Raw genomic sequence first — 25,183 nt, forward strand, 5'->3', positions numbered from 1 at the left:
TGATTTTTAGTTGTGATGATTAGACTGAAACTTTTGGCATATGAAAAACACACAGACATACTCATTCATTCATTTTCTGAACCCACTTAATCCGAGTAAGAGTCACGGGGGTGCTGGAGCCTATCCCCACACCCTGGACAGGTCACCAGTCTATTGCAGGGTCACAGACATACTTATTCAAATAAATCTTATTTTTTATTTGTGTAATTCTTTTTACCTCTAAAATGATAACAAATTCTGTTGTTTTTTTTAAACCTCTCCTGCAGTTATTTGTGTGTCACACATTTCAGCTGCATTTTTGTTTGGTTAATCGGTTCATAACAGAGTCATTCAGTCTGTCTGTCAAGGGGACAGACAGACTTATTACATTATTAGAAATGTTGATTTGACAGTGGAGGGTTTTCATCTTGGGTAAGAGGACAGACGTAAATTTGATTTGAAAGGTTATTAGGTCGAAGCAGTGAGTCCAGTGTTTGATGTTGCCTTCCTGTCACCAGAAGAACCGATAAGGGGATTCTGCACATACCTGTTGGCCCCGCTGTCAGTGTATACATAGCAACCCCAACGCTCTGAGCCAGTCTCACACGTAGACCTGCTGGCTCTCAAGATGAGTCACAGCGAGCGCAGCAGTAAGACACTGTGAGCCCGATTTGTTTATCTAAATTTTCAGAGCCTGAACAGATTGTAAGGTCAAAATGGACACAGCACTGATGGTGAGTTTCTGTTTTTATCTTTATTCTAATGATCGTCATCTAAGAATTTGTTCATTTTTTCTTTCAAACATGTCATTTCAGGTGTCGGCATCTCTCTTTGGACTTGCTCTCATCCTGCTCTCCTTCCCAGAGCATGCCTCATTAAACAAATCACTTGACAACACCTCAGGTAGAGATTCTGTGTGATCTGTGTGTGAAAGAAAAAGTACTGAGGAGCTGCTCTAACTGCATCTATGTTCTCAGGAACTGTGTATCATGGGTCGGTGTATATTGATGAAGCTCTTCGTAGGGCGACTGAGCTGACTGATGCTGCGTATGCCCACACAAATGAAAGGTAAAATTATCTTTATCTTGGTCCAACATGCATGCATGAATATCTGGCACAAAGATGACTCACAGAAAACATCAGTTAAACTTCTGTAATGACCAAAGCTGAGGTTCTGAACTACGTTAGGGTGAAGACATCTTTGTCAGAAGGGGCTTTGAGACCCAGTGACCTGCTGGCCCAGTTTAAACAGATTGAATCCAGAACCAGGACTCAGATCAGGGCTGCTGAATTGCTGGACAACACAGTGGAGCTGATCAGAGAGATGGTCTACACCAATACTATGATGCAGCCCAAACCTTACGGTACTGAACAGCAACATAACATAATTACAAAATGAAACACGTATCCTAGACTCTTCTGTAAGCTGGTTCATCACGTGTCATCACATCTTTCCTTTATTGATTCATTTACTTTGTTTTGCTACCTTATGCTTATATTCTCTAATGGGGTCCCACAGTAATGCTTTCATGGATTCAGTTCAAATTAATTCACGATTTTCTGTGTGTTTACAACACATGCCTTCAGAGCTGCTGAGTGACATAGATGTAGAGAATCTGCTGCAAGTGACGGGCTGCTCCGCCGAGCTGCAGACTCCCAGTTGTCAGACAGACTGCCTGTCTGAGCGCTACAGATCTATCACAGGAGAGTGCAACAACAGGTCAGGGCTGAAATAAAAGCATACAGTAACAAAGTAGCGCTGCTGTTTACACATTTTGTTGCATTATCTTGTACTGATGTCTGTTGTCTGCTCTTTTCAGACAACATCCAAGATGGGGGGCTGCAAACATCCCATATTCCCGCTGGTTGCCTCCAGAGTATGAGGATGTGTGGGGGGCGCCTAAAGGATGGGACCCCGAACACACCTACCACAATGTCAGCCTGCCTCCAGTAAGAGCCCAGCTGCATCTCTCCACCACCCTCCGACCTGCCGTTAACTCCTCCACTCCTCCTTGTTTGTTGTCCAGGTGCGGCTCGTGTCACAGGAAGTGCTGTTCACCCACAACCACAATATTTCTGTGGACTCCACTCTGTCCCATCTACTGGTGGACTGGGGTCAATGGATAGACCATGACTTGGTGCTGACGCCTCAGAGCCCCAGTACAGCTGCCTTCAAGACAGGGGCTGATTGCACCCACACCTGCAGCAGCGACACCCCCTGCTTCCCCATTCAGGTCTGTTGATTTTCATCCCACCTGCATCGGTATGTTTATTCTAGTTTTAAATTCTAGTCATCAGCTAGTACAGCTGTGCACATTACATGCTAATTTGATCAAATCATGTTGTCTGGAAAAACTAATTTCTAATTCTTCCTTTGTGGTGCTTTAAAGAAAAAGTTAGCCTTTCTCCTGGCCTGTAAAGTGCACGTTACCTGTACGTGTTCTGATCAGGTCTTTAAGACAGAATCTGTTTGTCTGCTGAGATACTAAAGTTATCCATGATAATCTGAACTCTGGCCTCTGACATAGTTATCATTTTACCTTTTCAAGCACAATTTAAAATTTTCAAGACACATTACTTAGACTGAAAAATTTGAGGGCAGATATTAAAATACAATGAAAAGTAAAGGTCTAATTTTTCAAATGATTTTTTATCTTATCTTGAAGTTTATGAGGAGTTTTAGTTTTCCTAGATTTCACAAAATAAATCCAGGTTTCAGAACAGCTGGTTTAAACTAAACTTTACTCTTCATAGTTTAAGGTTGAAAGTTTAAGAATAATTTTGAGAAAGTTAAAAGTCTTCCACCCTGGATTGTTTTCTCAGTGATTAAAAGTAACTTTCTTCCCAGATTCCACTGTCTGATCCTCGTAATGGAATCCAGAGCTGCATGCCTTTCTTCCGCTCGGCTCCAAGCTGTGGTGCTGGAGTACTGCCTCATCGACAGCGAGAGCAGCTCAATGCCATCACCTCCTTTGTAGATGCCAGCATGGTTTACGGCAGCTCTGACAGTCTGGCCTCTGCTCTCAGAAACCTCTCCTCTCCTCTGGGCTCCATGGCCATCAACTCCCAACACTATGACCAGGAGCTGGCACACATGCCTTTCTTGCCTCGCCTGCAGGCTCACCTGGACCCCTGCGGCCCCCGTAACTCCAGCTCCTCAGGGGTATCGGACAGATCTGTTCACCGGGAGAACACTACCTCATGTTTTCACGCCGGTGAGTGAATGAATGTGGCGAATCATCCACTTTCTGCAGGCTTTACAGCAGCTGCTGTTTTGTGGTTACTCGTCGCAGGTGATTCCAGAGCCAACGAACATCTGGGACTCATCGCTCTGCACACACTCTTTCTGAGAGAGCACAACCGACTGGTCAAAGAGCTGCACCTGCTTAACCCGCAGTGGAGTCCCAACAGCCTCTATCAGGAGGCCCGGAAGATCATCGGAGCCATTCATCAGGTTTCTGCTGCACTTTCAGCTGAACATTTGCTCACAACTCATCGACCATTCTCATCACTCCAACTTTTCTTCTTAATGTTTCTAGATCTTAACATGGGAACACTACCTGCCACGAGTCCTTGGTGAGACTGCCATGTCTAATCTCATGCCTCCCTACCAGGGCTACGATCCCGACATGGATCCCAGCATCGCTAACATATTTGCAACTGCCGCATTTCGTTTTGCCCACGTCACCGTGCAGCCGGTGGTAAACAGGCTGGGGCCAGGATACACCCTTAACTCCCAGTATCCCCCACTGCCACTGCATCATTCACTGTTTGCCTCTTGGAGGGTTGTACAGGAAGGTAAAACACAATGTTCTCCCTCTTAAATTGTGTCTGAGCTTCTGACTTTCTGGATCACACCGTATTTCTCATGATGTTTTAGGTGGTATTGACCCTGTTCTGCGTGGCCTGCTGTTGTCTCCAGCCAAGTTGCAGACTCCAGGCCAGATGATGGTGGAGGAGTTGACAGAAAGGCTGTTTCAGGCACAGGGAGGGATGCCTCTGGACCTTGGGGCTCTCAACCTCCAGAGGGGTCGAGATCATGGTCTACCTGGTAACCAGCTTATTTATTCACTGTCAAAAACGATTATCTAAACTGACAGGCTGATTTCTTTTTTTCATTTCTGTCGAAATTACTGTTATTTCATCATCTTTCCCCGAGCCTAATAGATGAATAATAATAAGTAAAAAAAAAAACAAACACTGCAGGGAACTTTTTTTTTTTTTTTAAATTTCCTCCTTTACTCCACCGGTTAATAGCTGATTGAGATTGAAAATCTCCTTTTCAAAAGTGACCTGGCGAAAACAGCAGCACAACCACTAGTTTATGTTATACCTTTAATCCACCCCAATTAAACTCTCAGTTCCTTTAGCCTCCTTTCCTCTTCTCATCCATCAGGTTACAGCTCATGGCGAAGGTTTTGCGGCCTCTCTGTTCCTAACAACACGTCAGAACTGGCTGAAATTTTGGGCAACTTCACTCTTGCTCACAAATTCCAGCTTTTATACGGGACACCACACAACATCGATGTGTGGGTGGGGGCCATTTCTGAGCCTGCTCTGCCCGGAGGCCGAGTCGGTCCACTCCTGTCCTGCCTCCTGGCCAGACAGTTCAGAGCACTGAGAGACGGCGACAGGTAGGAGAAAAAGGAAATCTAAATTGTTACCAGTATCATGAAAGGGGTTTTATTTAAATCTGTCTTTGCCTGTGAAGGTTTTGGTGGGAGAGAAAAGGAGTGTTCACCAGCACCCAGAGGAGAAACCTGCACAACATCTCTCTGTCTCGCATCATTTGTGACAACAGCCACATCAGTCGTGTCCCTGTGAACCCGTTCTCACACACCAAGAGCCCAGAGGACATGTTGGCCTGCTCACACCCACTCATCCCTCACCTTGATCTCCACCCCTGGAAAGAGGCAGACACACGTAAGGAAGAAGGGGGAAAAAAAGGCAATGCCAAAAATCTGAACTGTTATTTTCCCTTTTAATTCTAAATGACCCCCCCCCCCCCCCCCCCCCCCCCCCCCCCCCCCAGATCCCAGCTGTGGTCCAATACCCAGGATCCAGTCTGGCTACTCTCTGCTCTGCAACTCTGTGATTTTCTATCAGTGTCAGTCAGGCTTCAGGCTGCTGGGTTCTCCGTCAGTCAGCTGTGATCCAAACAGTCACCAGTGGAGCTCCCCACTCCCAACATGTCAAGGTACAGACACTAAACTGTAGCCTGGTAACATGACTGGAATGATGTCATGGTTTCAGTATGCTTTCATTTTACAATATTTTTAGTATGCAAATAATTATCTGTTTTGGTTTTCTTTACTGTCATGGACAGGAAAAATCACATGAGCTATAACATCGGAACAATTTATTTTATGCTTCTTTAAATTTAATCCAACAGCAAGCTATCTAACCACACAGACACAGTATTTCTAATTTACTGTTTCATGTGATGGTTTGTTTGTATAAACCATTATGTATGTTCATACTGAAAAAAACAACACTATTCTTCTTGGTTATAAGTTAAATCTTAACCCGTTTCAAGCGCTTGAAACATGCTTTTGAAGATTTATTTCAAAGGCATCACATTATTTTTTTAAATTATAATGTAGTTTCAGACTACATGCATGTTTTACCATTTTATTACTTCTTATTGGTATTTTAGTCATCAATGTCTACAGCAGTACCAAAACATTTTTATATGGAGCATTCTTAATTCATAACACATCTCTATTTGTAGATATCAATGAATGTGAAGAAATGATTTCTCCTTGTCTAAAACATCTGGAATGTTTCAACACAGCAGGGTCCTTCATTTGCTCTGGTTGGTTCACATTGATTTAAAATACAAGTCGAACACATCAGACATGTTTGTTGGTTCTGACTCTTGACATCTCTTGTGATCCAGAGCCGTCTTCGCTGTCTGCTGTGTCCATTGTCACTGCAGTGATAGTAGTGATCGGTGGTGCCACTGTGCTGGTGATGATCATGATCTGTTATCGAAGGTGAGCCACTGAAGGTGGGAAAACCATGCAAGCAAAAATATAATTTATGTGCAACAAAAAGAAATAAGCATGTCTTTAAAAAAAAAAAAATTTTTTTTTAAAAAGTCGCTACCTGACTTTAAATAAGGACACAGGTAAGAGCCTCCCATTGCAAATGTGCTTGAGTGATAAATATATTTAAAAAGGTTTTAAATCCCAAATGAAGAGGCTAATAGCTCCTCGTTCTTAAACCATCAGTGCGGAGATAAATTGTTTGCTCAAGGCAAAAGTCGTTCAGATCACTGGTCCTTATCAAAAGAACTAAGACGATTGTAGAAACTACAAAAAACTGGATTAAGAACTACTAAACTCGTAATTAAAACATGGAAAGACAGTAATGAGTTATCAATTTCAAAGAAGAAATTAGGTCGGAAGGAAATTTCAAATGACCTAAACTACCGGTGAGATCAAATCAAAAGAAATGTCAGTAAATCTCAACGCAATTCTTATTTTCACACAGGAATCAGGAGTAACAAGCTGTGTAGCCTTACAAAAAACACTGAAAAGTGAGGTGAACAAAATTCTTTGGTTTTTTACAGAACATGAAGTTTGGACTCTGGATCAGTGGGAAAAAGTCATGTTCTCTAGTGAATCCAGGTTTAGCCTGTTCCAGACTCATGGCAACATCAGCGTAAGAAGGGCAGAGGATAAAGTACTGCACCCATCATGCATTATGTTCACTGTAAAACCAGAGGGCAGTGCTATGATCTGGAGTTGCCTCAGCCCATCAATACTTCTTTTTCCCTGATGTCACCAGCATGTTACCATATGACTCTGACAGTCTTTGGGCTTTAACTGTGAAAGTGGCTCAGTTAGCATGAAACATCATTTTCACACAAGGACTGGCAAACACAGGAGTCCTGACCAGGAGGCCATTCAAAATCTTTAAGAGGAGCTGAAAAAGAAATTACACAGAGGTCTGACTCTGTGATCAGTTCAACATCTAGCTGAAAAAGAATATTGCTGTTCTGTTTGGGAATAAATGTGATGTTGCATAAGCATGGTGAAACAGTGCTTTGCCCGATGAGTGCAGTCACAGCTTAGCATGGTCTAAAATATTAGTGACTTATTTTTCTGACCAGGCAGTGTGTGTAGTAATGCCATAAATACTGAGTGGATTAACAAATGATCTTTTTGAACTTTTCATCCAAAAGCCAACCAACAAAACATAACTGAGGCCATAATGTAGATTTAAAATACTGAATTTCTTTCTTGCAGATATTTTCCCAAGACAGAGGAGCTGATCACTGCTGAATGTTGCCAAGGAAACGGTTGAAGTTTCCGCTGTTTTTCACGGCGTATCCTTGTTTATTGCTTTAATTACAGAACTTACTGTATAAGTGTATTTTTTCCAGGTAATTTATTAAAACGCTGTTACATCAATGCAGAGCGAACTTACTAATTGAGCATTATTGTTGATGGCTATTGATCAGCACAACCAAAGACATACTACCTGTGGCACACAGCGAGCATTCCAATCTGTTCCACAGCAACACATTAAGACTGTGCCCAGCCTGCCAGTGTATAGTCATGCACTCTGAGCCAAACCATTTATGTAGGTCCGAAGAAATCTGTACAAACAGAAGCTTACAGAAGCTGTTTCAATCCGGAAACTGAAGCCTTACTGGACTATTTGTTCCTAAAACCTTTGAGCTGGTCTTAGTGTTTCTTCTGTGTTGTTGAGCCCGATTTCTGCAAACAAACTGTTGGGCAACAGTGGGTGTGTGTCACGGTGGTCAAGTGGTTCCCTGTAATGGCCTGATTCTGAAACCAAATTAGTGACTTTTCCTGACTGTTATGCTGGGTTAAAATGAATGACAATGAGATAAGTCATCGCCTCAGAGATCTAGAAATGACACACAGAACAAAGGTGAAAGTCATGCTCCAATGCCTTGTGTTTAATGGAGTGTTTAAACATATAATTATCATTATAGACAGGCTGGAAACCTCAAACCCAAAATATGGCTAAAAAGCAGATATCGCACTTTCTAACATGAGATTCTTCATTTTTATCATGAAATATGTTTTGAATTTGATAACAAGAGAGGTAAATGTTCATTCTGTAATACGGCTGTGTTTAGCTTTCATAAAGTCATTTATGGCTTTCATTAAACTGTTCTTTGCAGATGTGCAAAATGACATTAAAATATTCCAATAATTTTAATAAAAGCTTGTTTATCCTTTTTTTTATATTTATTGTAAAGCTCTATTTCGATTGTGAAGGTATACTGATTAAATAATACATCTGATTAATAAGGACAGACCTAACATGATGATCTGCATGAGGCTGTGGATGATTCACGTATGATTTCATAGTGAGGCAGAGCAAGAAGTGCAAGAATGCATTGACAATACTAAAGCCATTCAGCGACAGAATCTTAGCTTAGCTATGATGTTAAAGTAAATACAGTTGGAAGACGTCACTGAGTATTTTTGTAAAAACAAAGAAAACAACTCCAGTCATTGCTTCCTGGAAACAAAACTACTTTGCAAGTTGTAACACTTGAGGTAAGAGACCAACTAATATACTGTTGTCATTCTGCGTTGTGCTTTGTTTCAATAGCAGTTTAACACACTAATACCTGAAACATGACAGTCTATTGTGTTGACGTGAGAGGTTTTGTGCTCTCCACTGGAGAGATTTAGAGTTCAAAAACAAACATTTTCCACACTAATAATGACAGATACTGGTGGACAGTAGTCCGTGTCCTGGAATGTGGTATAACAGGTAAAAGGTGTTTAATAAAGTGGAAATATTACCATCTTTTTATTTTCATGTTTTTCCTGCAATGCTGGGTTGATTTTGTCTGACTGAATTTCCAAAAGTGGCACTTGAACAATGTTCTGCTTCCCTTGTTGGCTGAGCTCTGCTACTAAAACTGATCTAAGACCTGTATGCTACCACAGTAACCCCATAGTGTTCATGCTGCCCCGTGAGGTGCCTCAGTGAAGTGTCGGGTCCACTAGCCCTGGTCAGTGAGGTAGAAACCCAACTTAGCCACAGTCATCTCCTTGCGAAGACGCATCACCTCCCAAAACATCTGCTCCGCTAGAAGATCACAGAAAAAAATACAATTCAACTCTCAATTCAAAAGATGTGATTGTAAAGCAAGAAGCAAAAGTGGGATGTGTGTGTTGTTTTACCATCGTGTCTCACCAGGCCCTGCTGGATGTACCGTATATAAGTAAAAAAATTGCATACAGCTGTTATCTAAAATAAAAGAGACAAATGAACATTTAGCAGCTCTTAACAGTAACAAAACGTTTGCAAAGAAAGAAAAAAGATAGTTACCCGTGCTCGGCATGAGGGGGAGATGTAATAATAGTTCCCCTTGTCACCCAGTTTAATGCGATGTTTGCAGAGCCTTGACAGACCACTCAGTGCACATTTTCTACAAGGGGGAAAGCTTGACTGTTAAAAATGTCTGACAACACACAGATCCATACAGTAAGTGTTTTATGGGAGCAGATGCATAGGATGAGTTGCCGTTTTCCAGATACTCAGGAATGAAATCTGCAAATGTAACTAAATAAAGCTAAAGGGCATCACATTCGCTATGGAAGCATACTTCAGAGGACACACTATTAAAAACTGTCACAATCACAAAGAGTTAGTCAGAAAGGAGTGTTAAGGTTGCAGTTATACAAACCCATCCACATGCAAAGCATCATTTTGTTCATTGCTTTGTTTACAACTGTGTACACATTTCAATGGGCAGATATGTCATGCTGCAGTGACACGAGTTAGTGGAAAGCTGAATGGGTGACTGATTTTCTGGAGGGACTTACGTCTCTACTGCAGCTCTAAAGCCACTGGAAAAAAACAGATTTTAGATCAGTCAGGGATTAGAAATGTGCCCAATGATTCTGTCAGACAACTGGGAGACAATGAAAAGACTGATGATCATCATCATAAGTCTCCAGTGGGTGAGCAGACACCAAAGAGAGTGATTGGCCAGTTTTGATTTGATAACGAAGAAGTAAAACAGAGAACAGAAAGACTATTACAGACAAGATAACTCACTTAGGGCCTCCACACTCTACTGCAGAGGCTTTAACCAGTGGTAATGCTGACATGGCCACGGGCTCAATAGTCAATGAGTTGTTTTCCACTGCATTCTGTACCAGCTGGGACAGCTGTGGGTAAGAGCGACAATAACATTAACATAACATAACCCAACATATCAAAATACGAATGAAACAGTGCAGTGTCTGACCTCTGATCTTGTGAACGACAGGCAGGGTCCGATGTCTTCTCTGTAAACGCGGCCTAAGAAGGCCGAGCATCGGTCCAGACTTGGACGTTCCCTCCACGTCAGAAACTCTGCAAACAGAATCGAGTCCATCTGCAGAAGGAGAATCAGAGTCAGTAAACTCTACCAAACATAATTCACCTCTTCTAATTAAGCTGCACAATATCAGGAAAAAATGCAGTAGGTAACATTGGTGGAACTGAGATGACATTATGACCTGTAATATCCATTCATTCATTTCCGTAACCGCGTATTATACCGCGGAGAGGTTGTAGTGTATCCTTGTAACTGCTTGGCGAGAGGCAAGGGACACCCTGGACAGGTCGCCAGTCCATCACAGAGCCACAGAGAGACAAACAACCATTCAGACTCACTCCTAGGGACAATTTAGAGTAACCAATTAACCTAGCAAGCATGTCTTTGGACAGAGGGGAGGAAGCCAGAGTACCCAGAGAGAACCCACGCATACACGGGGAAAACATGCAAACTCCACACAGTAAGGCCACCGTTCAAACCTCTGACTTGTCAACAAATATTTCAGTATACAGTGTTGACCTCCGGTGTACTAACATGGACAAAAGATGATGTAGCCCTCAATAATGCATCTGTTCTTCTTTTATCATTTCCAGGTAACATTTCTACAGCTGACAAGATCCACAGCTTGCCATTATAGCTCTTTAATCAGGATTTTAATATACTGATGTAATGTTTGTTGAAATGATGCTGATGTTAAATAGTCAATATTCTGCCTAGCCCTACCTTTAAATTGTTCAGAGAATTAGGCTTCTCAGAAAAAATATAAACACCTGTTTACGGGAGACTTACAATACTCACAAAACGTTCAGCATGTATTCAACTTTAGGGTGAAAATGACAGAAAATATAAAAATTTGATGCTACACTGACATTATACCTTGAATGTCTCATGCAATGGTAATTCCTACGTCACAAAATAATGTTAAAAACATGAGCCAACAGCAATGGTTGCTATAGCATCACACAACAAATGCCAACGTCTCACATTATGTGTTAGGTGCCATCTTGGTTCAATTATGTCAAAATGTGAACAGTGTGATCGGGAAGACTTAATATACGAGCTGTCACTGAACCGGAACATGTATTGGTCAATTCGTGATTCAGGGACTTCTTTTGTTTGTTTGTGATTAATCACTTTGTTAGAGAACAGCTTATTATGTAATAACTACTTAAGGAATGAAAAGTAGCACATGTGCAATAAAAAGGTTAACAGAAAGTCAAATTAAGTTCATCTGTTTATTCTTGCATCAAAAAGCTCAGTATTCCTAACGTTTCTGTGCCTTACAGAATAGCTGGTGCCCATAATGGCTCTTAACTTATAAATAAAAAAGTAAAGAAGTAAAAAAAAGAAACATTTTTTGTATTTGAGGTTGTTCTTGTGTGAAATAAAACATCATGAAACAGCACATGCTCAGCTCAGATTAGTTATCGAGTAATAAAGGGGAGAAATAAACTCATCTTTTTGTTTTGCTTTGAACAGTAAATTTTCATCACTTTAAAAAAAAAAAAAACCTCAGTTACTACATGCCTTACAGTACTTAGTCACATGTTTTATTACATCCCAAATAAGTAATGACAGATTTTAACTGTACTCACCAAATCAGCATTGATCAACTTTCCTACATTCCCGACTATTAAATGTGAGTTATTGTGTTTTTCTTTCCTGCTTCCCATTTTTTTAAATGAAAATGTAGTTTTAACACACAGCCGCATGCATAACTGGAACTGCCCTCTGGCCAAAAACAAAAACAAAAAAATTTCCAGACCAACTTGTTATATATCAGTAAAACATATCTCCTGAAAACAAAATTTCACAACATTAGAATCCTATAAACTAAGATACAGAGGGATGTACTGGCATTAAACACTCACAATGTATGGAGCTATATGTGATAGAGGGACTGGGAATTGATTTACATTTAAAAAAAAAAAAAAAATCACAGCTTGGCAAATACTTCAACATTTTATTTAACTGTGGTGCAGCATTTTTACATCCTGAACCAGTTCAAGACGAATCTTGACAAGAAAAAGTAAAAACTGCCTGTTGTTGAACTAACATACTGCACTAATGATGCTGACTATATTTATTGTCCAATCCACTTTTACAAGGTGGAACAAACCTGCAAGGCCAATTTTTAAAACAGCACACCTGTGGAAGAAAGAGGTTTATAATGAAGCCGAGTGGTTAAGTCATAGACTGTATATAAAAAGATGGACGGAGCCTTCGTGACGTCACCCGTAGGTTTCTGAAGAGCTAAATTGAAACTTATTGTGTGGTCCCTAGAAAATACAAAAATGGACAAAGAGGCAGAGGAGGGCTGTGGGTGTGGGGGTGGATGATTGACATCGAGCGAACTCCGAGCTGCCTGAGGCTTAGAGCTAACCGAGCTAACAGGAGCTAACCAGCCAACGGAGGTAAGCGGGCTAAAGCTAAGTCACGCTGTTAACCAGCTAAAACCCGCGACTGTTCTCCGTTTTTCTTACTTGAAGGGGGAGATCAGGGACCTGTCAATCAAAAGGACACACCCCTAAATATTCCGAATTTTGAGAATAAATTACTTGGATGGGGGAATTAGAAAAAAATTAACTCCCCCCACCGTTGTCATGAAGGAAAACCTGACCTATAAACCAAAAATGGATTTTTGTACCAAGCTGTAAATGTGTTTATTTCCGCTGTGAAGTTGGCCTTTTTAACATGGGAGTCTATGGGGATTTGCTCTGTTTTGCAGCCCCTAGTGGATGAAGGGGGAACTGCAGTTTTATGCACTTCTGCATAGGCTTCACTTTTAACCGCCGGTGGTTGCCGCTTGGTTTAAGTCCCCCTCTTAACCGATGACTACATAACGTCTAATTGGATCTTTCTTTTGATGTCCTCTAGAATCAGGTAAGACGTCTACTATCATGACTATAATGCATCTTAGCTGAAACAACCAAAAACCATCAACGCTGTAACAGGCTTTTACAGACAGCAATATTTCCTAAATATTTATCGTGACTTGTATTCCAATAAAATCACAAATATTTAAATTGAATGTTTCGTTCTTACTACAGTCATTTGAGTGCCCGAGCACTTGACTATTTCCACAAAGATCATGCTCTGCTTTGGGGGAAAACACAAAAAACAGCCAGAGAGTTACAAATGTTACAGTCATGTTACAGGGCGGCTGCAGCTCTGGGGGAAAAGCAGTCATTGTTCAACCAGAAAGGTCAGTGCATTGATTCCAGGCTTCCACTGACTACATGCCTAATTTACCTAGGGGTTGCTCCCGATGTGTCTTTCGAAGTATGAGTGCATTTGTGAATGTGCAATGTAGTGTAAAGCGCTTTGAGTGGTCAACATGACTGGAAAAAGACCAGAAATTTTCTGGAAAAGCCAAATGCATTTCCCAGAAAATTGCAGAAAACACTAATATTTGAGAGATTTATGTGGCAAACCTGAAAAGATTCAAGTTACCTGTGAGCTGTCATTGCTGAGACCCTCCCCCTGTTCCTTCAAATGAGGGTTGTTGCTCATACTGACAGGGTGGCCAGGAAGAAGGCAGAAAATCAGAGAGAGGAAAGCAGGAACAGAAGGCTGAGAAACGTAGAGACACCAGAGACGGACAGGAAGAACAAGTCAGGAAAAAGGTTAGTTGTGACAGAACAAGAAGCAAAGAACACGTGCTGCAAAACAAAAGGTCAGAATGACAAGAGAAGCATATAAGAAGACAGGAAAGAGGAGCGTGTGAGTCCACACTTACAGGAACCGAAATCAGAAGAGAAGACAGACAAAAGTATAATCTTCATTTGGTTTACCTCTCGGTCCTCTTTAGCCAAAGGCTGAATGGAAACCGAGGAATGTTCCGGTTTTCCGCTTGAGGTTGGAAAAGCTCCGCTGACACTCTTGTTGCGGATGTGTTTGTGCCTGGTACCTGAAGACTGCAGCTGAGGATGCAGCTGGCGGTTTGGTGAAGAAGGTGTAGATGTCAACACCAAAGTCTTAAGTGCAGTTACTTCTGCTTGTAAAACATCAATCTGAAACCCAGATCCAAAAAAAGGAGGGAAACAAAATTAATTTTTGCTGCTTCTGATTGGGAATACATAGAATAAATAAATTAAAAAAGGTGACAATAAAGGTGACTTTAGCACTAGAATAAGGAAAATGCAAGTATTTCACACCTTCCCTTGAGCTTCCTTCAGTTGTTTCTCTGCTGTTGCTTGTTTCACATTTGCTTCACGCACCATCTTATGAGCTTCCTGTCAAAAAAAAACAAGTTAAAAGTTTGATAAGCCTAACATGTCATCTGGTTTGGTGCATAGATGAGTTATCTGTCACAAGCTAACTTCAACCAATCAGATCAAAGTAGCTGCATCAACAGAAAAAGAAACATCAACCACAGTATTTTGGTTCTGGTATAACTGATGTTAACCCTAACCTCTCCAATAACTACCACTGTTGATTAAAACACAGCAGAATATCCTGTTTGTAAGATGCTGACTGTTCATAGAAAAAAAACAAAAAGAAACAAATGTAAATATACCACAAACAGCTTTCAGCCAAACAATGTGTCCGTATTAGTTGCTATTATGATATCACTTCTTGATAGTCCACTAAGCCTAGTGTTGAGGTCCACAATGTTTGCCTGCTTGCTGGTTGAGAGTGTTTTATGTTTTACCTATGCGAGTGTGTGTAAAAACATAAGTGGATGTGTTTGACTTTGGGTGAGTTATTTGTTTTTTGTCTGTGAAGGCTTGTTTTGAATCTTGCAGCTTTTGCAGGAAAAGTACTATAGAAATAAACTTTGATTGATTGATTGCTATTTGTTTACTGAAGAAATAGATAAATGCTCATTAAAAAACAGCATATCAGCTTGAAAGGTTAAATTACTGTTTACCCTACAGCAATACCTTTTGCACTCTGCACATTAATAGCCTACTTGTTGTGAAGCTTGTATTGCACTTAGAAGAACATAAATCCACATAAATTCAAATTACAGATTTTTTATATCATCTGTAGATGTTATCCACTGAAAGCTATTAAATTAATTTATTCTACTGTAGAGATTAACATTTCAAACATTGAGAATCCATTATTAAGGCTTTGCAGGTATTCTCCTGAATTTAGTGACTGACTACATTTGTAAAGGAAAACACTGCACCTCAAAGTTGATTTGAAAATCAGCTTTTGTTTCCCCCCCTAAGTTCTGCAGATTTAAAATGCAGAACATTCATTGTCAAATTTCAGCAGTAGTCAAAAGTACACCGCTGTCAGCAGAGTGTAAATTACAGCTGACCTCAAACAGACTGGCAGTCAGCTCCTCCAGCTCTTGCTCCAGCTGATTCCTGACTTGTGAAAGACGCTCACACTCCTTGTCTTTTAGTTTCAGTTCCTGAGATGTGAAGAAGAAAATATCACAAAAACACTTAACTAGGAAGGACATTTGCACTGTCAAACATTTTTTTCTTTTTCAGGCCATCTTTTGTCTATGAATGCAAACATAAAGTAGGTTACAACACCCTCTTTGCAGCATCCAGCTGTTCCCTGAGGATCTCTGACCCTTTTTCTCTTATTTCTTTTTCTCTGATCTCCAGCGAGGAACTGCGGAGCCGGGAGAGCTCGCCATGCGATCTGCCGGGGGTGGGCCCGGCATGGCCTGCTCCCTCCACTCTGGATTGTGGCTCTGGATCCAGATCTACTAACCTTCATAAGATCACAAATATATACACACACAAACATGCATTACAGATAAAGATGCACTGATCCACTTTTTGGGAGTTCTGATGCGATACCGATATCTGAAATTTGAATATCTGCTGATACCAATATTTGCAGATTATTGCTGTTACAACTGTGTAGAATTTCATTAGGTTGTAATAAATTACCCATCCTTCCTTAAGTTACCTCACTAATAGAACTATAATAACACAGATATAACAAATTCAACAAGGTTTATTTTGATTTGGCACATTTTACCCAAAAACAGCTATACAGGAGCGATTTTTTAAAAGATCTAGCTATTAGTGCAACAAAAATGTCACATTTAAGGCATTTATTGCTTTGAAAACATGTCCGAAGCATGTCATCAAACACATCTGTGCTGGCTTGACTAGTGTGGTATAGGGAATAGGTTGAGGTATCGGTACACTTTTATTCAAACCAAGTACGAGTACACACACACATGGTATTGAGCCGATACTGATAATGGTATCGATGCATCCCTAATTACAGACATACATACATATACACACATATATTCATGTATGTTTAATCCAGGTGTGTGTGTGTGTGTATATATATATATATATATATATATATATATATATATATATATATATATATATACATATACACACACACACACACACACACACACACATATGTACACACACGCGCATAAAGAAAAACAAATCAAAATTTGTTAAGGAAACCTGTTTCTAAGTTACACATCATCAAGAAGTAGGCTAAAAGAAAAAAAACATTTTGCATTGATTAACCTTTATGACGTTTTATGGAAACAATAAAAATTCAGTGGTTTAAACTGAGATTTTTCTTTTTGTCTTGTTTCCAGTTTCTTTGCAGGCAGAGATAAAAAAGTTTTTGCTGACAGTTTGACATTTTCCAATAAGCTGTCAAGTTTTATAGGGCCATGTTAACTCAGCAGTATGATGGGATGTGTTTATTGTGCTTTTAATCTGAAAGTGCAACTCTGTGCCAAACTGGCTTTTCATCACCTTCACAAAACTAAAGCTACAACATTCATTGGTTTAAACTCCACAAGGTTCACTGCTGTTTTTCAATGTACAACAGTACTGTTTCCATTGATTTCTACTGATAGTTTTTCTATTTAAAAAAAAAAAAAAAAAAAAGAAGGAATGCACAAGTAAGGTGAAGTATTATACCAAATGCCATTTCTGTCTCATGACCACTGGTTTGTGACATAAACAACTGTTAAAAACATTAACAAACACTCATACAAATTTCCTTGTAAACCATGTTAAGTGTAAAAGCTTTGACAATATCAGAACTGTGGATCTGACCCAGTCAGAATCAAATTCAGGTATAATAAAAAACATCTGTTTCATAACATTTCAACTAAATCCGAAGTGATCTCCAGTGAAGCTTTAAAACCCATCAGCATAACCTCTGTGTGTGTGTGTGTGTGTGTGTGTGTGTGTGTGTGTGTGTGTGTGTGTGTGTGTGTGTGTGTGTGTGTGTGTACTTTATAGTGTTTCTCAGAATCAACAAATCTAGCTTGTAAGTCATGCATCAGTGATGCTCCCACAGAGTTACAACTGGAGCAGTACTTAGCCGTGGCCCCCAGAGGGACCCCAGACCATAGTTTGGGACTCCTTGGCACTGCGTTAACCTTTAGCTAGTTTTAATTAAAGGTTTAAATATAACATTGTTACTTTTATCCGAGAGAAAAATACCACATAAGCTAACTATCTGGAAACGCTTTAGCAAACTGAGCTAGTTAGCTACAACTTTCAAACACGGAGAGGTGTCCTGTCAGTATCCGCCCTTACCCCACCAGCAGTGTCCAGGACAGAAGACAAACCCCCTGTCCACGCAGCTGTCAGCTTCTCCCCTCCACCTTCCTTCAACTGGATCCGCTGTTAGTCTGACAGGAAAAACTTTAGCTCTGAGCTGGTTTCAGTGAAACTAACACCAGCAGGTTTTAAATCACAGCGGAGGAATGCGGACGCTGACGTCAGCGCGGCTGCGGCGCAAACAGCGTCTGCGGTCGCAAAAATACGAAGAGAAGCGAGAAAAGGAAAACTCCAGCTCGTTTTTACTCCGGGAATATCACTGTTTCCTTTTCACATATTCCAAGTTTAATAAACATTCTGTTTTCCTGCTCTGTTTCCGCCCTCCTCTCTCAAACGTCACATGACAGGGCATCCACTCTCCACTCCCAACCAGCAGCCGGACTCGTCCCATTAAGTCAACAGCATGGCTCTTAATGGGGCGACATGTGTACAGGTGTAAGTCAAGAATCTGAACAAAACACAATCCCCACACAAAAACAAAACCCAGAGAAGAACCAATGGTCATTATCTGGACAGGGCATTATTATATTCCCCTATTTTCATCTAATTCTGCGGCCTGTTATCAGGTTTGTTGGCTTGAGCTCTATTTGTTGTGAGTAATATGCCACAAAAAAGTTATTCTTAAATAATAAATAACCTTATAAAAATCGACTGAAATTACTGTGAAGTGGTGTATGTTTCTAGGGAAAGTTTTATTTAAAATATAGTACATAACATAGAAAATATGCACTTTCAGGTCATCATTGTGCTTTTTGTTGACTCTTTTCTACAAAACATCATATTAACAAAAGATTGTTTAACAGCTGAGCAAATTTAGAACAGCAATTTAAACAAACAAATAGGGAATAACATATTCATACGCAGGTATATCTCAACACATAAAATGTGTCATTCCTGGAACTTGGAACCACTAAGGGGTGGAGTTTGGTGTGTGTGTGTGTGTGTGTGTGTGTGTGTGTGTGTATGCAACTCACTACAAATGAATTACGATTCAAATGATACATTTTTGCTCTTTTTCTCTTTTTGCTGTGAAAGTTTGTTTTGCTGCACTAAAAAAATCACAGGTTTTATGTGACAACTAATCACCTTCATATTGTTTCAGTTACAACCCTGAAGATGAGCATGTGTGTCGGGCATGCTGGTGATTTAAGATGATTTATCAGAGTTCTGTTTGTTTCCTTAAACCACCTCTCACTTTTATTTCCTCTCATAAATCCTCACATTTTTTAGTAGAAGCAAAAAGTCAAACTAAGTTCTACCAAACAGAAACAATCATGTTTCTTCTATTACTTTATTTATTGTGAGGAAACATTTGAGTGCATGAACGATGCAATAACGAAAGCATCAGCAATCCAAAAGTGGACATCCATCACAGTGTGCAATTGTCTCTTACAAACTTTAAACAGTTTAGTTATTGCTGAGGTTGAGCTATCCATTTAGTCTTAATGATACTCTGCTCTACAGTAGTACCTGGGCACAATGTTCTTCCTTTCTGTTATTGTGGGACCATGAAAATATACCCTTTCATGTCATGTTAAAATCCTTCTTTACTGATCAAGAAGATGAACTTCAGCTGGCCCAGAGCATCCAGTCCTTAGCGGTTAGCTTTTAAACTAACAAAGCCTTTGACCCACACAAAGCTGGAACACTCTAGATTGTGTGCATACTTACTGTCCAACAACACAGCGCTCCTCCTCCTGAAACCTGTTAGACTCCTGTCTTACAGCAGGCACTTCAGGTGTTCCAAAAAAGACTGGAGAAGAGTAGACTGCTATTCCAGATCTCCCTGTCTTGAGAATTTCATATCCTGGGCTTGATGACACTGAAGGCGGCGTGGCTGAAGAAATCTGGACGATGTGAAGTCCCTCAAAAGCATCCATGTGTCCCTCGCAGGCAGTGAAAAAAAAAAAATCCAGGAGAAGGTGGTGGTTATTTCCCGTAAGAATTTAGTTTCTTAGAGTGGTTGAGGGTGACCTTGATATCTGTTGTATCACATGCCTAACAGATCCAGAGAGGACAGTGTTTCATAAGAAAACTCAAACAAATCTTTCTTTAGAGGTACAGCACATCAGGTTCACGTCTTTGCAGCTTGTCAGGCTAAAGTAGTTTATTTTCTATATCTGGAGTAAATATGAGGTAACTGTCTCATAGCGTGAGTATGATGATAAAGCAAATCTTAAAGGATTTATAATTTGCCAGAATATACTCACCAAGATGGACAAGGCTGATTCCCACTTTGCAGTGCACAAAAGTATCTGCAAAATCAGCAGAAATTCTGCTTCAATAATCTCTATCTTAAGAATTTAGCTCGCTAAACTCCTCGCACTTCGCCCTGCTGTTGGTCTGCTGGTTAGACAGGAAGGGTTAATCACTAACACCTTCTGACCAGTAACAATTCAGCTGTACACATTTTTTCCAGTGGAGGGGGTCACACACAGTCTCACCTGACCAAGAGTTTTCCACAGCCAGGTACCAAGCACCACTTTAAATGGAAAAACACAAAAAGCATAAATCCTCCTGAACTCCAGAGAGGAGTATATGTTCAGAGGTTTCATGTTTGGATGCAGTAAAATGATTGATTCATCCGTTTAAAGTTAAACCAGCATCTCAAACATTTCTGGGATTTGTTTCACAGAATCAGCTCAAATATAAGCACTTAGCATTTGCACCTTAAAACCAGCCTATTTGTGGCAGGACGACGACTCTGCAGTGCTCCGATTTGCTCAGATTAACAGGACTGGGCCTCACAATGCAGCTTTGTTGCAGAAACAGATTAACACATCAAGTGACCGGAGGTGTAAGAGTCTCTAGCTCTCTTTTTCTTTCCTACTTTTCTGTCTCCAACATTCTGCCTGGATGCTGCCGTAACACATCTCAAGCACCGGCGAGTATGATGGCCAGGCATTTTTCTTCTCAGTGGTAAGTTAAGAAATAATGTATTCCTCTGGTTCACCTCTGAACATTTTGTCTTTGACCTTGTTGTGGATTTATTAATTCTTAAAAATTTTTCATTCAAATAATTAACAGAATATAAATAGGGGAAAAAAAAGTTTATTTATAATGGGAACAATGTTCAGATTCTTGATGCAACAGAGATTTAAAATTCCCATCTCACAAAGTCCTAACATCCTAGAATTAAAGCTCTTTGCCTTTTTATACTTCTGCAGGATTGTGGCCATGTTGGCCTCATGACTTCCAGGCTGATCGCTGAAGTTAAGCTGAGGTGAAGCCAACGAAACAAAAACACAGTGATTTCCTTCATGTCAGGCTACAGAAAGACTGCAAGCTGGTCAACAAGCAGCAGCAGTAATGACAGTGACGTACTCCCGCAGAGTTGCTGATGCAGGTCTGGGGACCTTCTTTAACCTGCTTCTGCGATGGAAAGGCAGCATTTATAAACTGCTGTACAGAGAGCTCATCATCTTCACTCTACTCTACTATTTCCTCAGTGTGGTTTACAGGTAATCATTAACGAGAAATAGTTTCAGAGCAGTGAACTCCTAGATGATTCTGAGACAATAACATCTGCCTTTCTGATGCTGAGGATTCTTAGAAAATATTATCTATCTATCTATCTATCTATCTATCTATCTATCTATCTATCTATCTATCTATCTATCTATCTATCTATCTATCTATCTATCTATCTATCTATCTATCTATCTATCTATCTATCTATCTATCTATCTATCTATCTATCTATCTAATCTATCTAATCTCTTACCCGAACATAAACTGGGAGGGTTAGAAATAGCATGGACTGACCCAAAAGCCTTACAGACACCCCGTTGCTATGTTACAGATTTGAAACAGGGTCCTACACAAGTGCAAAAGTCTCCTGTAGTTTTCAGGAATAAAATTTTGTGACATAAGAAGTGAGCCCTTCAGGGGAAGTTTCAACACACAAGTTAAGGACCATTACATGAAAACCCAGATTACTTTAAGTAAACCAGTATGGCACAACCTCTAGTCGCAGTATTCACCTCAGAGCTTTTAAACTGAGTTTTATTATTTTTCCCACAAGGTTTGTGCTTAAGAATGACCAGAAGAGGCTGTTTGAGAGGCTGTCCATATACTGTGACCGCTATGCCGAGCTCATCCCAGTCTCCTTTGTATTGGGTGAGTCTGGACTGATTATTTTGCTTTTGGAAACTATTGATGAAAGCTGAATTTCTTTACTTCTTTTCGATATATTCTTTAAAACATTTTATCCAGGCTTCTACGTGACCTTGGTTGTGTCCCGTTGGTGGGGCCAGTTTGAAAACGTTCCCTGGCCAGACCGTTTGGCAGCATTAGTAGGAGGGCATGTTCGTGGAACTGATGAGACCTCCAGGCTGACCCGAAGAACCTTGATGCGCTACGTTAACCTCTCCGGTGTCCTCATCTACCGCTCTGTCAGCACAGCTGTGTACAAGAGGTTTCCCACCATGGAGCATCTGGTGCAGGCAGGTACGACATGGTGATCAAACTAACTTACAGCCAAAAAGTCATTTGGATCTAGAGCTTTCATCTCTAAGTCATTTGAAACCTTAAAAAAAAGCGGCCAGCTTCACATACAGCTGCTTTCATCTCCATGCTGTGTTCTCAGGTTTGATGACATCGGAAGAGCTGAGGCACCTGGAGGATCTGCCCTCCCCACACAACAAGTTCTGGGTGCCCTGCATGTGGTTTGTCAGCCTGGCTCTGCGAGCACGGACTGAGGGGCGCATCAACAACGATGTGGCCCTCACAGCCATTCTCACTGTAGGTAAACATCTGCATCTGTCTACAGGCCAGAGATGCGAATGTTTTCTGGTTTTGTTTGACCTTCTTCACGCTTCTCTGTTCAGGAGCTGAACAGTCTACGGGCGAAGTGTATGAAGCTATATGGTTATGACTGGATCAGCCTGCCTCTCGTCTATACTCAGGTTTTACTGATACTGGACTCAATGAAATACAGATGTTTTCACAATAGAACAATAGTCAATAATCAATAGTGATAGCTGACTAAAACTGTCTCCTGACTAGAATTGTCTACCAGAAATGATCAACTGAGTCAAAATGCTTTTGATCAACCTAAAGACAAAGAAAAATGACCTGTATAATGTCTTCTAATAAGGTGGCAACAGTAGCAGTCTACAGCTTTTTCCTGGCTTGTCTAATTGGTCGTCAGTTCTTGGATCCAGCTCAGGGATACCCTGGCCATGATGTGGACTTCTACCTGCCTGTCTTTACTCTGCTGCAGTTTTTCTTCTATGTTGGTTGGCTGAAGGTGAGGCGCAAACGATAACTCATCTTTTTGTCCCCATTTTTACACTCCGAGCTTTTCTGAAGTGTTTTTTTTTTTCTTTTTCTCATGCGCTCAGGTTGCTGAGCAACTGATAAATCCTTTTGGTGAAGATGACGACGACTTTGAAACCAACTGGCTTGTTGATCGCAACTTGCAGGTGGGGGTCAGAGCCAAACTACTTGCTCTACATTTGTCATGGAGTTAGATAGAGGCTATGTTGTTTCATTAGCAGTGTTTTTGTCGTGTTGCAGGTGTCTTTGTTATCAGTGGATGAGATGTACGACAGCCTGCCACTGATTGAAAGGGACGTGTACTGGAATGAATCCGAACCACAGCCCCCCTACACAACTGCAAGTGTCGAACACCGCAAACCCTCCTTCATGGGCTCAGCTCTGGATATCAGGTAAACTTTTTTGTTATGTTTTTTCTGGAAGACAGCTGTTGAACATTTCACCTGTTTAACCACTTCCTTGACTTTCTACAGTGTTCCTAAAGAGGAAATGGAGTTTCAGTCCAACCTGGAGCAGATAAAAGAAAATGAGGAGGCAAATTACTCCACTCCGCTGCTTGGAGGGCTGGGACGTCTACTTGGCGTCCAGTCCCCTAACTTTCCTCGCTCTTCTCGGGTGTCTCTGCTGCGTCGCCGTCCTGGAGCTCCACTGGGCCGGTACCCTCTTTACCTGCACCCAGAAGCTCCATCAACTCCAAGTCAAGCTCACCAGCCTCTGAACCAGGAGCGAGATCCAGACTTTGCCTTCTCCACCGTGCCCCTCTATGAGAGACCAGGTTTCTACAGCTGCCCACAAACACCCATCCACTGCGTGCCCCCTGCAATGCCCCGCCCTCGGCCTCCTCGACGAACCCAAAATGAGTGGGATCGTAGTTGTAGCTCCATGGCACACCCGCTGGTGGGCTCACAGATTCTGCCTCCCGACACCCCTAACCACCTCCCACCACCGCCGTCCTCTGCTTTCCCCTGGCTGGGTGGGGATGGCGAAATGCAGAGCGCTCCAACTTTTTCCTTCCCTGACCCTCCACCTGAACTCTGTCCAATATCCAAACTCAGACCGGGACATGGCCTGCTGTCTCGCCGCCCTCCCCCTCCTCGTCTCACACTGGAGCCCCTTCCATCAGCTGACACCCAGCCTGCACCCTCCAGTGCTCGGGCAACAGGAAGTGGAGGAGAGAAAGTGTTCTCATTCACCCCCCCCTCTAACTCAGCGGCACCAAATCCCAGTAATCCCAACAGCAGCTCCAGCAGCATTAATGCAACAAGCACAAACAGCACTGGCACAACAGGAAGTCTCTGCAATGGAACAAACTACAGTAGTTTTAGTAACCATGGGAACTTCACCTCCAACATGAGGGCAAGCAATGGCGGCATTAACAGCGTGCTGAGCAATAACATGAACACTGCAGCAGCATCGCAGCAAGAAGGCAATCCGCAGAACTCACCCAATGATTCAGGAATCTCATTGGCTGAAGGGGACCTGCTGGGAGTTCTGGTGGATGGTGGGGTGAACAAGGCAGCAGGAGGAAGGGAGCAGCAATGAAGGAAAGACCTGATCTTAAACTGTACAACAGAGTGGACACAGACACCATGATGTAACTCATCAGTGTGAGAACTCCAATTTGAAGTTTAAAGCTGGACATTATGGGTTTTGAGGGTTTTGTCTTTTTTTTCATTTACAGCAGCAGTTGACCATTTTAGGACGAGAGGGAAGAAGAAGTGTGACATTTAAGACTGGGAACAATAAAAATGTGTATCGAAAATCTAATATCCATTTAAATAAACTATGTTTTTTTTTTTTTTAGAAAGGCGAAGTTAAAATAAGGCTGAGTTGAAATGACATGCTGTGATCTCAGCGATGTCAGGGAAAAGGGGGTAGAAACATTAAAACCAGGATTAGCAGGTTATGGTGGAGTAAAAAAAAAAAAACTAAATGATTTAACTAAGCTACTTCCATCTCCTGACACAATACCTCAGTAGTTTATTTTAGGGGCTTTACCAACCAATCTAAACCATATGGCAGGACCTAATCTAAGAGTTTACGCAAACACAAATGTTTACAATCCATTTAG

At 41.2% G+C, this 25,183-nt stretch overlaps 3 protein-coding genes across 5 annotated transcripts; 2 read left to right on the plus strand and 1 right to left on the minus strand.

The window, feature by feature from the left end:
- Positions 1–918: 918 nt before the first annotated feature.
- On the plus strand, positions 919–7,766 carry epx (eosinophil peroxidase). Its single transcript, XM_079250886.1, has 15 exons — positions 919–1,047; positions 1,168–1,343; positions 1,567–1,699; positions 1,800–1,929; positions 2,007–2,213; positions 2,828–3,194; positions 3,273–3,433; positions 3,519–3,777; positions 3,860–4,030; positions 4,376–4,613; positions 4,691–4,902; positions 5,012–5,176; positions 5,711–5,794; positions 5,879–5,975; positions 7,233–7,766. The coding sequence occupies exons 1-15, from the start codon at positions 947–949 to the stop codon at positions 7,288–7,290; spliced, it is 2,559 nt and encodes an 852-aa protein (XP_079107012.1). The 5' UTR covers positions 919–946; the 3' UTR covers positions 7,291–7,766.
- A 98-nt stretch (positions 7,767–7,864) lies between these two features.
- On the minus strand, positions 7,865–18,044 carry rab3il1 (RAB3A interacting protein (rabin3)-like 1). 3 transcript variants are annotated; one of them, XM_079258541.1, is made up of 11 exons: positions 17,809–18,044; positions 15,576–15,671; positions 14,461–14,538; positions 14,098–14,316; positions 13,757–13,876; positions 10,232–10,360; positions 10,039–10,151; positions 9,804–9,827; positions 9,307–9,406; positions 9,159–9,225; positions 7,865–9,063 (listed from the first exon to the last, which is right to left on the minus strand). In XM_079258541.1, the coding sequence occupies exons 3-11, from the start codon at positions 14,524–14,526 to the stop codon at positions 8,978–8,980; spliced, it is 924 nt and encodes a 307-aa protein (XP_079114667.1). In that variant the 5' UTR covers positions 14,527–14,538; positions 15,576–15,671; positions 17,809–18,044; the 3' UTR covers positions 7,865–8,977. The 3 variants fall into 3 exon arrangements, with proteins under 3 accessions (XP_079114667.1, XP_079114666.1, XP_079114668.1); XM_079258540.1 differs by lacking the exon at positions 17,809–18,044 and adding an exon at positions 15,799–15,828; XM_079258542.1 differs by lacking the exons at positions 13,757–13,876; positions 17,809–18,044 and adding an exon at positions 15,799–15,828.
- Positions 18,045–21,141: 3,097 nt separating this feature from the next.
- best1 (bestrophin 1) lies at positions 21,142–24,654 on the plus strand (the record flags this gene model as incomplete). Its single annotated transcript, XM_079257351.1, has 9 exons — positions 21,142–21,293; positions 21,857–21,951; positions 22,048–22,281; positions 22,421–22,575; positions 22,662–22,739; positions 22,931–23,083; positions 23,178–23,258; positions 23,353–23,504; positions 23,586–24,654. The coding sequence occupies 9 exons, from the start codon at positions 21,142–21,144 to the stop codon at positions 24,652–24,654; spliced, it is 2,169 nt and encodes a 722-aa protein (XP_079113477.1).
- Positions 24,655–25,183: the final 529 nt, after the last annotated feature.

The sequence above is a fragment of the Telmatherina bonti genome, assembly GCF_933228915.1.
Source record: "Telmatherina bonti genome assembly, chromosome: 2".
NCBI classification, from domain to species: Eukaryota; Metazoa; Chordata; class Actinopteri; order Atheriniformes; family Telmatherinidae; genus Telmatherina; species Telmatherina bonti.